This window comes from Pteropus alecto, unplaced genomic scaffold (assembly GCF_000325575.1).
Source record: "Pteropus alecto unplaced genomic scaffold, ASM32557v1 scaffold259, whole genome shotgun sequence".
In the NCBI taxonomy this organism is placed as follows: domain Eukaryota; kingdom Metazoa; phylum Chordata; class Mammalia; order Chiroptera; family Pteropodidae; genus Pteropus; species Pteropus alecto.
In genome coordinates, this window is record NW_006442492.1 from 92613 (window position 1) to 108073 (window position 15461).

Genomic DNA, 15461 nt, shown 5'->3' on the forward strand with positions numbered 1-15461 from the left:
GTGTGACTCACGTAAACTATCTCTGAGGTTAGTTCTTAGAGAGCCATACATGTTTTGAGCAGAGGTGATCCTCAGAGCCCCAGGCGTGGAATACAGGAGACAGCAGGAGACAGGAGACTGAGGTTCTTGGTTATGTTTTTCTCCTGACTCTGTGGCCTCGGGTAAGTCATTCTCATTTGGTATTAAACTAGATAATCTGCAGGTAGCTTCCAGTGCTAAAGGTCTATGAGTATGTAAGTGCTGGCATGTTTGTTATTTAAATAGATCTCATTATAGTAAACTTGTATTCCTTAAAGAACTAAATGTGGGTGTGCTGCCTTGTGTGTCTGTTAGTTTGTACAAAGAATCTATTTATGGAGTAGCCACTGAGCCAAGAAGAAAATGGTGCAAAGAAGGAAAGAAACCATTCTGGATCCACTGTTCATCTTTTACTAAATTTTCAATAAAGGATTGGCTCCTGTCCCAAATGAGATCTGGGATATGAAAGCCGTGTAGCCTAACAGGTAATGATTCCTGGGGAAGGTCCCCAACAAATGTCTTGTACTGTAAACTAATGGGGGTCATCTTTTCTCTCTTGTAGGCATCCAGGCTGGAGAAGCAGAACAGCACACCTGAAAGTGACTATGACAACACTCCCAATGACATGGACCCAGATGACATGGGGTACATCTGCAGGAAGGATGTACCGGGGGTTGGGCTCTTAAACCAGAGACCTAGCAGGCCGTGGTCAGGAGGTGCAGTTCATCACCTGCACCCCTTTTATCTATTTTCAGACCCATAAGATCTTAAAATATTAAGGCATAAGTTCATAGTTCACACCTCTTCTCATTTCACATTATTGCCACAGGGGACTTTTTTTCTTTTATCGACATATTATACACATGTCTCGGTCTCTATAATGTGCTTAAAATCAGTACTTCCCTTTAGTCGATGTTAGGTTAAATTCTGCATTTGTACCCCAAGGAACTGGCTCAATTAGGAATGGATTTATAATGACACACCTTCCCTCTTCCAGTTTTTCTCTTCCTTTCTCCATCTTTACCCTTTCTACGGGAGTCATATTTTCCAGCCCTATAGTAGAATAAAAGCCTCCATATGAGTTGTGGCTGCCTGTTGATGAAACAGCCTTACCATGAGTCTCCTGCCAGACAGGATAAAGGAAACCACAAAAGCAGCATACTTGTGCACTCAGCAAATGCACATGCAGTGGCTCGTAGAAGCAGAGAAGCAGCTGATAAACACCTGTTGCATTTAACCACTTCTTTAATATTCACAGGTCAAGCAGGAAGGGAAGGCAGAGGAGTATGGTGTGGCAAGGTGATGGCTCAGTACCAGATACGGCAGACCCCCTAATGCCCCCAAGCCCCATTCTCCCCAGCACCGAAGACGTCATCCGGAAAACCGAGCAGATCACCAAAAACATACAGGAGCTCTTAAGAGCTGCCCAAGAAAATAAACACGACAGGTAAGGGGGCTTGGAAATTCTGCCTGGGAGAATGTATGTATATGCTCTGAAGAGATGCTGCTCCAGTTATGAACAGGGATTTTTTTTTCAGTATGCTGATTTTAAAAGTTTTTGAACATTGCAGGTTAATGTAACAGGCTCAAGAACAAACTTTTAAATTTGGGGGGATTTTTACATCGTATTTTCAATTTCATCTTGTTATGAAGTGCTCTGAAAATAAATGTCTCTTGAAATAGAATTGCAGCGTAGTTGGGGTAGTGATATTCCTAGTTCTGGATGCAGAGGGCAGAGAAGCTACCTGAGAACTTGTAATTGATTCTTTCCACCACTGCTGCTGCCTGTGATCTCCTTAGCTAGGAAGAAGTTTGCTGACAGAAAGTATCCTGAAGTGAACCTGATTTCTTATCTGTCTTTTGTGTGCGTATGTGCTTACATATGTGTGAACATCTAAAAAATAAGCAGTTTACAAATAAAAGTTGATCAAATCACTACCCAAGTAACTCTCTGCTCATGAAAAAAGAGTCTGCTCACTCCGAGCAGAACCATATCCAGCAGCGTTACTTCTTACCATAGGAAGGGGACTGGCTCTTGTTCTAACTCTTTTGTCCTCTAAGAACTTTGGGTAAGCTGTTAACTGTCCTGGGTGTTGTCCTAGTTTCATGTGGCTGGCCTAATCTGGACACACTTGTGAAACATTGTTTAACATCATACTATCAAGTTTAAGAAAGTGACAGAGTTTGATCAAAACCCAAGAACAATCTCATTCTTTTCATTAGGTCAGCAGAGTTTAGGGCCCTCAGTGAAGAACTTCTCATTTCGTGCCTTGCACAAACAAAAGTTGTTCAAGGACCGCAGTACTGCTCCTTCTTTCTCCTCTCTGTTCTTTCCATGTAAAGATGCACTGGTCTCTTTCGCGTTCTTTGCATTCCTGTCCCTGCCATGCTAACCTTCCTTTTGCTGTCTTTTCTCTTTTTTTATACAACTCAGACTTCTCCCAGTATCATTATTTCCCACTGGGTAGGAAAGGAAGAGTTAATGTTTATTGAAGAATAAGAGTCTTCATGGCTGGACCATTAGAGGATCATCAGAGAAAAAGAGGGACCTGCACAATTTCTCAGCTTCCAGGAAAATGATAGAACTATTTATCGCCCTCCTTACACAGGCGTCCTCTTTATCATGCACCTTTCATGCATCGCATGCTACAGGTGTTTAGTTCCTCTGCTCAATACAACTCAGTCTTGGCAACAAGCAACTTCATTATCTTATTACTAGAGCAAAATATTTCAGCTTTACCAGTACAGTCTTTAAAGTAATCTTGATACCAGATGAACTCCTTTCCTGGTGTTCTCTCGCCATTGAACAATGTGCTTTACTTTTCATTTCCTCCAGTTTAGAAGTGCTATGCTTATGTTTCAAACTAAAAAAAAAAAAAAAATGTGCTTATGTAGCATTGTTCTCTTTGATAGTTGTCAAAAATATAAATATCTGCCCATTTCTGGCTTCAAAGATTGCGATATGGTGCTTGGTACAATTTGGGGAATTGAATTTTTTTTTAATGTACGATTTCATTTACAATATGATTTCTTTTTTTTAAGACTGTGAAAGAATCTCTCGCGCACGCACGCACACACAGAATTACACAGTTCAGGATTACTACATACTATGCACAAAAGGAAGGATAATTTGACGTTGTGAACATGAACTCCCTCTGGTAGAGGAAGACTTTCCTAGTAACCTGTGTGTACTTTCTTTTATGGCTTACTGAAGACTTTCTAAAATGTCTTGTAATGAATGATGTTTTGAGAGATATCCTTAGAAAAACTTTCTTCTCTATATAGCAGGGGGAAAGGATGAATCATATTTCTGAGTCAGAATGAAAACCCTACGCAGAAAACATAAAACTCTTCAGCGTGGTTCTCAGTTAATGTGATATTAATGGACATACTGGTTCAAGATACATTGATGTCCGATAGAGTGGTCGCCTTTTTCTCTTTCTGTCTGTGTGACCAGATGGGTTGTTGCCCTTTCACGTTTGTAAGTTAAATAACTCATGCATTGGCATTTTTGTTATTACATGGTATATGGTTCTAATTGCTCACAAAGGTAAAAGGATCTCCCATTTGAAGGCATTTTGGGATAATATAAACCATTTTCTTAAAATGTAATGGTTTTGTTAAAATGTAGGCAGTCTTCATTAAAATAGTTTTGATGCTGGTTTTCTTCCAAGATGAAGTACAGAGGTTGCTGATGACAGTCTACACAGAAGTCAACTTCAAGACTTAAAAAATTGGGAAAGAATGTCACTTGAGGGCTTTAAGTGCTAGGCTGGATGCTGAATGACATTCAGTTCTGTATCTTAAAAGGGAAATTTTAAAACACACCACGTGAGTCTTGTATAAGACTAAATCTCTACATTCACACTGTATTTCTCAACACAGTAAAATAAAAACAGGCCCCTAAAGTGCTTTTCCCATGTCCAGTTTCCCTCCTGGGCTCTGTGGGTCACCTCTAGAAGCAAAACCCAGGCCTGGTGGCAATTTAAGAACTGCCACTTAATACTATCTTCAATTTGTTTTTGTCTCTGCACCTTTTAACACATACTACTCAGGGCAGAACCTTAAAATTTTTAAGGTACAGCAAACATGCCCCATATGTTGCTTGTCACAGTACTAAGTATAAGAATTCTGAATGAAACCAATGTCTCAATTCTTCCAGTTCTCATCACCTAAGAAGTCAGAATCACCAGTCATCAGTGAAAAGAGGCTTGCTGTAAAAAAAGATGTGAATCTATTACCTCTCTGATTCTGGGAGAGGCCTATGGTGTGGCAGTGAGAGTTCTGGGCTCAGACGTTTTATGGCCAGGGTTAAGCTAAGCTCTCTTACCAACTGTAAGACTTTGGACAAGTTCTCCATCTCTCCAGGACTCAGTTTCTTCATTTGAAAAATAGGTTTGTTAATAGTACCAACCTCATAGGGCCGCTGGGAGAATTACATGAATTTCTGCGAAGCACTGAGAAGGGAACCTGGCATGTAGCCAGTGCTCCCTTCTCATGCTGTCATCTTAAGGGCCCTTAAGGAGGCCATGTGACCTAGAAGAAAGGATGAGGACAGGTAAATTTAATGTGCTTTGTCTTTTTTGAGTTTGTCAACAAAGAAAATGTTGACTGATCTTGTAGTATTTTATTACAAAGTTACGGCGACCTCATGAAAAAGTGGTAGATAAGTGTTTGAACAAGTATATGAAGCTGACCCCAGTGTTTCCTCATTATTCAAAGTAAAACTTTTGACACCCCAATTCAAATGCATTGAATGGAAGGAATTTAGAAGTGTCTATTGGTTAAAAGACATGTGGGTGTTGAGGTGTAGGCTCCATTTCGAAGGAATATATTTCAGTCCTTTATTTTTAACTTCTGGGGCCTCTTTGCATGGAAATCCCTGTTTCACTTTCGAGAAATTGGGAAGATGAAACACATGAGAAATAAATGTCCAAGTTGAGGAGGAGTGAGTATCATTATAGATTAACTGTTTTGTGGCCTCACCTGGCTAGTAGTGTATGATGCCTGTGTTTCATACTTGGAGACTTTTTATCAGATTGAATAAACTTTCAAAAAAACATGGGACCCTGCTTTAAAACCAAGTGCCTTCTGTTTGTGTGGGATCCACAGCAGGCTGGCTGTGGCCTTAATTCTTTCATTCAGAACACATCAATGGAACCTGTGCTAGCCCCTGAATGTTCTCTGTCTCTGAATTATTTTTACTGTCTTTGAATAACCCTTTCAATATTTTTGCAGTTATATTCCCTGCTCAGAGAGGATACATGTAGCTGTTACAGAAATGGCAGCATTGTTCCCCAAAGTAAGTCACTTCCTACTTGCTTGGTTCAGATCCTTTTAAATGAACTGCAAGAAATTTCTTTATGACTTTCACATCATCTTAATTTTGTTGTAGCACAAAGAGTCTTAAATATGCGAATAGTCATATGTCATATAGGGCATTGAAACATTTTTCTTCTACATGGATATTGGTTTTAATAAGACAATAATGTCAGAGCCCAAAAAGCAAAGCATTAATAGAATAAAAATTTATCTGGAATATTTCACCCAAGTGGATTAATGTTAATTAATATTAATTAATATTAATTAAAAACTGTCTCAGAATAGCACATACTACTAAAACGACACTGCACGCACTTTGACCTTTGAGTTAGAGTGCTCGAGCATCTCTCAAACTGTGGTTTGCAATGCTTTCAAGTGTTCTGAGCACCTCCTTTGAAAAAGTGCCAAAAATAGCTATTCACTGTGGAATCGGCTAAATTGTTTTCAGAGGAATGCTTATCTCTGCTCTTGGATGTCTACCCTGCAGTTCATGGTGAACAGCTGTGTTTTCTGTTTAGAAACCCAAGTCTGACATGTTGAGGACTTCCCTTCGCCTACTGACATCCAGTGCCTACCGACTTCAGTCAGAGTGCAAGAAAACCCTCCCGGGGGACTCAGGTCCGCCCACGGACATCCAGCTGGTCACACAGCAGGTCATCCAGTGTGCGTATGACATCGCCAAGGCCGCTAAACAGCTGGTCACTATCACCACCAAAGAGAACAACAACTGAATAGTAGAGTGCTGGCCCTTCTATTTTCTAGGCTTTTCAAAGTCCGGTTTCAAATTTAAACATGGAACTCATCCAATTTTTATAGAAACAAACATTTAATGAAAGTTTAAAACTTTTAAAAAAAAAACTCAGTATTATTTTTGCATGTTTTCTAACAGATTTTCAACTATTAATTTAACCCACTTGCCTTATTTTTGTGCCTGTTTGCCAGTTTACTTTCTGATGTTCTATTGTGCTGTTAGTGACTGTCGAGTTAATGATCATAAACATCCAAAAGCATAGCTTCATTGTTTCAAGTTTGTTAGAATTCTTCCAGCCCTTTAAACTCCTTGACTATGGTTAAAACTATAAATGAAATAATTTTTAGCGAAACATTTTCTTGAGAGAGTTGGGTTTAAAAAAAAAAAAAAAAAATGTTTCCTACCAAGCATTGTGCAATAAGTGAATTTTCTACCCTACTGCAAGAATCTCTAAGTTTGGAATATCTCTAAGCATCTATGTAGACACAGGATTTTGCCACTTTCTAAAAATAGTGTAATGGTCTCTCTTGAAAGGAAACAGTGAATTGTTCCATTTCTTTTAACTGTTCTATCATGTCAGATGTTTTTTAATTTTTCTATCTTGATATTCTCTTTCTATTTTACTATCATCCTGAAGTCTCTGTGGCATCACATAAGCACTCATCCTCCACGTCGTGTGACATTTGGCCATGTCCAGGTAGGCACACCACCACATTGTCACGCGTAGTCCACTCCTCTTGCCTTATCACAGGAAACCTGACGTTTCATTCCATACGTACAGCAAAGAGGAACATCAGTCCACAGGCCATAACTCATTCTCGACCACTTCGTTCCACTATCATTGCCATAAACCAAGGAAAGAAAGAATCTACTCCCTGACCTTGTATTGTACCTCTCATCCAAAACTCGCTTACTCCTTTAACCACTTAAAGCTTTCTCACACAACCTGCTTCACATAGCTTGTTTCCTTGAAGGACTTCTTATAAGGTAAGATTTATATAACCATCTGAGTTTGTTTCTCCTCCATTACCTCACTGGTACTTAAAAATTAGACATCGACTTTCAAGAATTCCTTAGAGTGAACTAACTGACTATTTACTATCCCAAAGCTATGAAAGAGTAGATTTAAGTTCTGGAACATACTGAGTTTGTTTTCTCAGTTGCTCAAGAGACCTTTCTTGTTCTGAATGCTAAAACATATTCCTGTTCCTGCTTAGTGCAGCAGTTTTTTGTGGGTGTGGCTCAGACCCTGACCTAGACCAGAGGGGCCAGGCAGTAGTGACAAAGATGAATGAAGTGAGCCAGGTGCAAAAATGGGCTTGGGGTTGCCAGAGCTTTCATTTCTCAAGAGACCCCAGAAATCTGGATGTTTTTTGTGCCATCTGTGTTTCTAAATGTTGGCGACTGATGTCAACATTTTCAAGTACACATGTGGGAGAGCTGTGTTCTCTAGCCTGCCAGCTCACAGCCTCTGCCCTGGGGCCCTGTAGACTGCAGTGTGAGGGCCTGGCTTCCCTGGCCACACCTGGTTTGGCCTCAGCCTTACCTGGAATGTGGCCACCCTACCTTGTGTTAAATTGCTGTTTGTCCTTGTTTTACCCATATATTCTGTCCCATAGTGCTCATTTACACATGTGAAGGAGTCAAAATAATCAAAGTTGCCTAAATACATGCTAAATGAGCCTGTATTTTCACAGAACTGTTTGATTCACAATCACCTTTGTAGCTTGACCGTAAGCTGTTATGAAAGGAGCACCGCGATGGTGTTTGGTTTACCGAGTCACTGTGTGTGGATGCTTTTGCCAAGTTTTGCTACACTGAGTAGCATGGGGAAAGGGTCCACATCTCCAAAAGACTCATCCACTTGCTTGTCTGCACAACCCTAAGTGCCATGCTCCCATCAGATGACGAGGGGATGCCTTCTTGAAGGATGTCTTCTACTTTTAAGTTCAAGCACCATCTGCAAGTACTTAGCTGTCACTCCTCTTTTTTGCAAACACCTGCCCTCCTGTTGGCCCATGTGGGGTCTTCGGGAAAGGCCCAGCAGCCTTGAGTTGGTGTCCTTGGCCTCCTGGGGGGACAGGCTTCTGAATAACGAGTCATCTGTAGTGGATGAAGCAATGTCTTCACTTGAGTATTCAAAGTCCTGCGATGGAGGACACTGTTTCTGTGCCCCTAGAGAAAGTCAGGGAATGTGGGGACCAACAAAGCATTTCAACAATTGTAAGAACACCGCAGAAATGTGCTCTGTTAACCTACAGTGCCAAAACTCTGGAAAGAAGTTCTCAAGTGGAGTGACGTGCGGTGACAGGAGGGCTGCAAGTCTTCCTTCTCTTTAAGTGCCCTGCACATTTCCTCAGTCTCATCTGAGATCTGGTGTCGGAAGTTCTCTGGTCCTGTTGGCAAATCGCACCTTGTCTGAACGGTTGTTCACTGCCTTTTGCACATGGGTTCCATAGCCTTGCACTAATGCCTGTGTTCTGTAATGTCATTATTTTGCCCTTTATTCTCAAATCCTCCCCCCCGCCCCCAAAGCTGGTAGGACAGAGGTGCACTTTACAAAACTGGCACTTGCTGAAGAGGAGACAGCTCCACCCCTAAGCTCCTTTAACTGATGTCATCTTCTGCCTCAAAATGCAAATAGTTCTTATTTGCCAAAGAACACTGAATTTGGGCCCAAAGATCGAATACAGCACTTCATATAATTGGAACTGTAAACGCACAACTCGGGAGCTGTTATCCAATTCCTCAAGCAATTTAAGCTGTAGAATCAAGAGTGAGACTAGCATATGTTTGTCCTCCACAGCAACTGTGAGCTTTCCAAACAATTTTCGTTCTTTCCTCGTCCCAGTTGAAGGTCACCCTTGTCTTTACAAAGGAAAATGCTGCATAGGAAAAATGAAATGCCTTGTATTCAAATGTTTTATCCATGTCACCCATTATTCTGTACTTATTTTTCATTTTTATTGTACATTCTATTCCTGTAATTATTGTACAACCCTTTAAGCATTGTAAAATTGTTTTGGAATTTGTGCCTGCTAGTTATGCAATAAACAGGCTCTTTAAGTGTCTTTGTGGTAATTCTGTTTCCCATCAATTAGTTGATACTTACAGATACTCTGTCAAAGTTCCGAGAAAGTTCTCACATAACCCCATTTTTAATGAGACAGTATTGAATATGCTTTCACCCTGAACACTGTCAGTTTACAGGAATGATGACCTTTTTCATCCTTTGAGCTTAGCAGATAGCTTTATTAAAAGAAATCCTGCATCAGGATATCAGTTCCAGGTATCTTATCATGATATATTTACTTCTTAAGTTTAATTTTTTAAATTCAGCAAAAGCCCGCCAAGCACAAGTGATCTGGTTGTGGTGTTAGTTTAGTCTCTTAAGGCCACCGGTCTCTTAAACTTTCAGAACAAGGCCCGTTGTGCAGATTCACATGAGAGGCTATAGAATGTAGATTTATACCTGAGTTCATCAGAACCACCCTCAGTCCCCAACAGTTGTCTTCTTGGAGAGGTGACTTGGGGCTCTTCTCCCAAACAGAAGGAAAGGTGGGATAGGACCTTGTCATCACAGGTGTCTTTCCAAGCAAGAAGTCTGGGGAAGATGGAACATGTTCACTGTGTGTTACATCTTGTCTGAGGACCCAGTACTAGCTGATCAGACCCACCAGCTCATACTCAGAAGCTCCTCTGAGGGCAGGATTTCTCAAATGAGCCAGCATAGCCAAAAGGGCTCGCTGAAACACAGCTAACAATTCTTCTCTGGTTCAGTAGCTCGGGGGTTGGGGATTGGGAGTTGCATTTCTAACACGGTCCCAGGGGATGCTGCTACTGCTGGCTGAGACCACACTCTGTAAAGCACTGCTGTAGACTATTTCCAGGCTCCCCTTCCCCCCATGTGGCTCCTTTTAAACATGTTTTTATGATAATTCTAATTACGACTAGCATTAATCAGTTAGTTGCTGTGCTCCAGACACTGTGCTGGGTGTGAAGCAAGAGGAGTTAGTTCCTGTTGTACAGATGAGGAAGTTTACATTCAAAGGGGTGAAGTCCCACATCAAAGGAAGAGGGGAGTGTGTGAGTTACCGTTAGTCTACTTTGTCTTAATCAGCCAAGTGGGTTTTCATGACCTTATTAGGGTCTGTGATAAGGAATCCCAGAGAATGTGGCCTCATGTGGAGGTGAAATTTCGGGGCAGCTACATTCCCCTGACGCTCTAGGTCAGAGTAGGCCACTGGGTGATATGTGACTATGTGAATACGTGGCTTTATTGGATAAATGGGGCACAGGCTGCATGTGGACCTTAAGTGGAGACTGTCTCATCTTTGAGCCCCAGGCACCAGAATCCCTCCAGCACCTGTTGAGTGACCAACTGGAAAGGCTGTCTTCTGGCTCTAAGGTACCTGGAGCAGCACCTTCCTATCCATGGGGCTGAGTCGGGATGGCCTCACCACAGGGTCGGCTCAGACCTGAGGGTGACCCACTGCCTAGCAGGCTGTGTGCAACACTGTCCAGGAGCCAGTCCCTGTGGCCTATAGATGCCAGGCAGAGGAGACCATGGTCCCCACCTCTGCCAGCCAGCTTCTAGCCAGAAGTCAGAGCCACACGAGGTGGGTCAGATTCTTTAATTACTTTACAGGAGTAATGTGAGCTCTCCACAGAATAGGTCCCCAGGGGAGGGGCCACTGGGGATGGGAGAGGCCTTTGTGAACCCTTGCTTCATCCTGTCCGACGGCCATCTTTCCTCTTCCACACACCCAGGCACTTACAGCTTTCTGACTGCACTGTCTTCCCGGGCCCTCAAACTGTCTAAACCAGGGGTCCCTAATACCCAGAGTGTGGACCAGGCAGCACAGCAGGTGGTGAGCGGCTGGCAAGCCAGTGAAGCTTCATCTGTATTTGCATCCACTCCCCAGCACCAGCATCACTCAGATCATCAGTCATTAGATTCTCACAGGAGCACCGGTCCCTGATGCCAAAAAGGTTGGAGACTGCTGGTGTAAACATACTAGGAACCTCTCAGCCCCATTTCTCCCAAACACAGCTTTTCTTTGAGGACCCACACCTCTCTCCTCCAAAATCTCTCTTCTCACCCCTCACGCCTTCCCAACACCTTCCCTTCTTGGAACTCATTTTCCCCCTTTTCTCTCTTCTGTCTCAGGCCCCCCCATCCCCCTAGACCTTATAGAATGGACCTCTCTGTCCTGCCGCACCTTGCCCAGCTCTTCCCTCCCCTTCCCTTTCAGAACCCCCAAGCAATTACTCCTTACCGTTTCTCTTGGCTTAGTCCTATAAGCTTCATCTTTCCTCCAGGTCTTGTTTTTCCTCATGAGCCCCCAAACAAGTTATGAACAGGAAGTTCTGAAATGGAACATGGACTGCCCTCCCCAACCCTGGGGTCTAAGGTTGACATCTTAGCCTCCCCTTGCACCACATCTTGCCATCTGCTTCCCTCTTCCAGCCCTCCCCTTCCCGGGACCTCTCATACCTCCCCACCCTACCCTGCCCTAATCCTTTCAGACTAGAGGGGCTGAGTTAACACGAGCACTCACTGTGTGCAGCCACTGGGGTAAGTACAAGTTTGTAAAGCAGGAACTGAAACTACCCCCATTTTTGCAGATGAGGAAACTGAGGCTCAGCCCTCAGAGTCCAGTTAGTGATGGTAGAGCAAGTTAGAGCACAAGACCTGCGCTCTTAACCACAGCATTCTATGGGCATGGTGAACTATTTAGGATAAGGAGGACTGGAGGAACATGGCTGATGGCAGAACTTCTGGAAGCAGAAGAGAATGAGGAATAGCCATGGCCTCGACCTCAGCAGAGGTAAGATGGGAGGGAGAAGTGGGATGCCAGTCTGTCCACCTTGTAGGTGGGGGTGGGAGGCGAGGGGTTTAAAATAGAGCCTGGGTGGCCAAGTTTGTGTTTTGTCTTCTAATTCTTTGTTTTTGCCACAAATATTCCTCATCTTTTCTGTTTCAAATTGAGACACTTGGTAACACTGCTCTGTGAGTAGACGATGTTGCCTAATTCAACTGTCTCAGGGATTCAGGGCCTTCACAGATTCCATGTGGCACGTTGACTCACCCCAAGTTTGCCATTCTGCAAAGAGCAGCCCTGTGCCTGCTACTAGAAGCAGGAGGGCTCCCTTTAGGGCACGGTATGAGGAGGGTCCACCCCATCCTCACAGTAGGGGGTGAGTTCGCCTCATTGAGCATGGGAGCCTGACTCGTCTGAAAGGGAGTATAACCTGAGTCTGACCTGCTTCTTTCAATTAAAACAAGGATGCTTCTTCCATAGGAAGGATATTTCCTGGGTGTGAAGTGGCATCCTCTTGGCAGGAAAAATAGGTCCAATTGAGCTTTGAGCTTTCTGTATTTATTTTACCTCATCTGCACATTGTCATTCTTCACATTTCACAGATGAAGAATGGGGTCCAAAGAGTGGTCACCTGGCCTCTAAGTGGTAGTATGTCAGGACTAGAACCCCATCCAGCATGGGCCACAGCCACTGCTCTTCATTTCGACACTTCTGCCCCCCACTTGTGAACAGAAATGTGTCAGACACATCCATGTCATGGCCATCTGTATACCCACTACCCAGGTCCCATGGGCTCCTCCTTCCCCTAGACTTTAATACTAATCACTTCCTTGTGTTTGGTTCAACACATGTGCGTGCATCTCTAAGAGCTTTTGTTTTGCCTGTTTTCAAACATGTAAATAGAACCCTACTGATATAGTCTTTCCTTTCCCTCAACATTGTGAGATTCAAATAAGTCAGTGTGTGTACCTCTGGTTAGTTCATTTTCCATGTTGTGTAGTATTGTTGTAGTATCGATTGAATGTATATGCCATGATTTATTTATCTAGTATTGTTGGGTGTTTCAGTTACTTTTAATTATTGGCATTTATGAAAATAACTGCTATGATAATTATGTCTTTTGGTGCATGTATGACTATATTTATGTAGGGTCTATACCTAGAGTATGTGCATCTCCACACCTGTATCACTTTTCATGCCATTTTCCAAAGTGTTGTACCAGCAGAATATGAGATTTCACACTGTTCTGCATGTCAGGACTAGAACCCCAATCCACTGGGTTTGTAGTAGTATCTTGTAGTTTTAATTTGCATTTCTCTGATTAATAATATGGTTATGTGCCTTTTCATGTTTATTAGCCATTTAAATTTCGTTTCTCTTTTGTGAAGTGCCTGTTTGAGGATTTATCCATTTTCCATTAGGTTCTCTTTTTTTTATTATTATTCATAGGGGTTTTTTAATGTTCTGAACAGTAGTCCTTTGTTGATTATCTGTATTATAAACATCCTTTCTCATTCTGTGGCATGTCTTCTCCCTTTCTTAGGTGTCTTTTGAAGATAAACTTTTTTAATGTAGTCAAATTTATCTTCCTTATGAAAAACTCTTCCTTATGATTAGTATTCTTTGTGTCTTAAGAAACCTCCCCTACACTAGACTACTATTATGTTTTATTTTGAAATAACCATAGATTCACAAAATAGTTGCAAAAATAGAGAGGTCCTCTGTGCCCTTCACTCAATTTTTCTCAATGGTAACATCTTACATAATTGTAGTATAGTATCAAAATCAGGACACTGTTATAGGTACAATCACATACCTTATTCAGATGTCATGGATTTTATATATATGCACTCATGGGCATGCAGTTCTATGCCACTTTATCAAATATGTCGGTTTCTGTCACCATAGTAAAGATACGGACCTCGTGCTGCCCCTTTAGTCACACCCTATGCCTTGGCAACCACAAACCCGGTCTCCATCTCCATAATTTTGTCCTTTCAGAAATGTTATATAAATGGAATAATATGGCATGTGACCTTTTAAGACTGGCTTTGTTCATAACATCCCAAGTTATTTGGACACTGAGGTCCCAGAGAGCGGCCACAGAGATCATCACAGGACTATGCCCTGACAAGACACCTTCCACACCCATATTTGACAATGAGTCCTTAATTTTCACTGCCAGAGGGGTTTAAGTATCTCCTTAAGGAATAGAGGCTGAGTTGTTTAGTTTTATCTGGTAGTTTTATTAATTTTCTCTAGTATTTGCCTTATTTTTTAAATAACATTTCCCCTCATCTCAAAGGTTATGTTTTCTGTGTAAAATATGGAAAACCACCCAAAATAAAAAATATTTATTATCCCAACTTGTAGAAACATCCACAAAATATTTTTTGAAAATGGAATTATGTAAAAATTGCTTTTGAACTTTTAACACAGCATGAACATTTCTCCAGAACTTAAGAAAAAAAAGACATTTTATTTCATTTTAATGCACTGAATAAAACCACAAACTCAAAAAAAGCCTCCTAGTGTTGGACATCTAGATCATCAGTTTTTGCTGCTAATAACACTAATGCTGTGAAGAATATCTTTGTACCTATCTGATTGTTATTTATATTTCCTGGGCCAGGAGGCAGCATGGCATACTCAGGAGGACTCCTGGAAGGCCAGCCAGGATAGGGCCTGGTAGGCCAGGGAAGTATTTGAGTCTTGGTCCTAAGTGCAGAGGGACACCATCGAAGATGGAAGGTTTTCATTTCAGGTGTGTGTTTATAAAATATCTCTGACTGCAGGATGGAGGAAAAAGTGAAGTGGATGGGTGACTTCAAACAGAAGTCGGTGGTAGCCAAGAAAGATGGTGGTGAGAGGGAGCAAACTGATGGATTACATTTCAGGTCAAAGTGGCAGGACTCAGTGTCCCTAAGCTTATAGCTCCTGCAGTGGGCAGGACTAATGGTGGTGTCATTCACTTGTTTGAGAACACTGGAGAAGGGCCAGATATTGCCAGATGTTTTTTGTTGTTGTTGTTTTACTTTGTTTTTAGGAACTAAACAAATTTATTGAGGGCGAGAGGATGCAAGCAATATAAAAATCAAAAAGCTTATCTGGCTTTAATTGGCTTTTCTTTCTCTTGTCAAAATGGGATTTTATGTGTACATTTTCTAAGGGTCTCAGTCTACTCATGAAATCCTTATACAGGGAAAGCTGTGGGGCAGAGATATTCCTTAAGCGACCCATTGAGAGGACTTTAATCAAGGTGGGAGGAATTGCTTGGTGCTGCCTAGTTCTTCCCCTTCTGCTTCATGAGCATTATGAAATAGTCATCGCACACAATGGTCAGCCCAGCAATTAGTGAAAAGCAGCTCTGGAAGCCCACTCTGCCGTCTCGGCACTGGTCCAGGTCCTTCATTGTTTTGTCCATTGTCAGGGGGTCTTTTTGATTTTCCAAAAACCCAGGTAATTCCTTTTCCATGAGGACCCTCAGGTCCTCCTTTATCAAGTAGCCTTTATTGCCAGCAAACTTGTGAAAAGTGAACATCATG

At 42.1% G+C, this 15461-nt stretch overlaps 1 protein-coding gene across 7 annotated transcripts in view; it reads left to right on the plus strand.

The window, feature by feature from the left end:
• The window catches only part of GIT2 (GIT ArfGAP 2), a 46095-nt gene extending 36933 nt beyond the window's left edge, over positions 1 to 9162 (plus strand). For all 7 annotated transcript variants that reach the window (XM_006922137.3, XM_006922139.3, XM_015597312.2 and 4 more), the window contains 4 exons: positions 581 to 663; positions 1277 to 1465; positions 5257 to 5320; positions 5859 to 9162. In XM_006922137.3, coding sequence (XP_006922199.1) covers positions 581 to 663; positions 1277 to 1465; positions 5257 to 5320; positions 5859 to 6071 — 549 coding nt within the window. In that variant the 3' untranslated portion in view covers positions 6072 to 9162. The remainder of the gene's footprint in view (positions 1 to 580; positions 664 to 1276; positions 1466 to 5256; positions 5321 to 5858) is intronic.
• The last annotated feature ends 6299 nt before the right edge of the window (positions 9163 to 15461 follow it).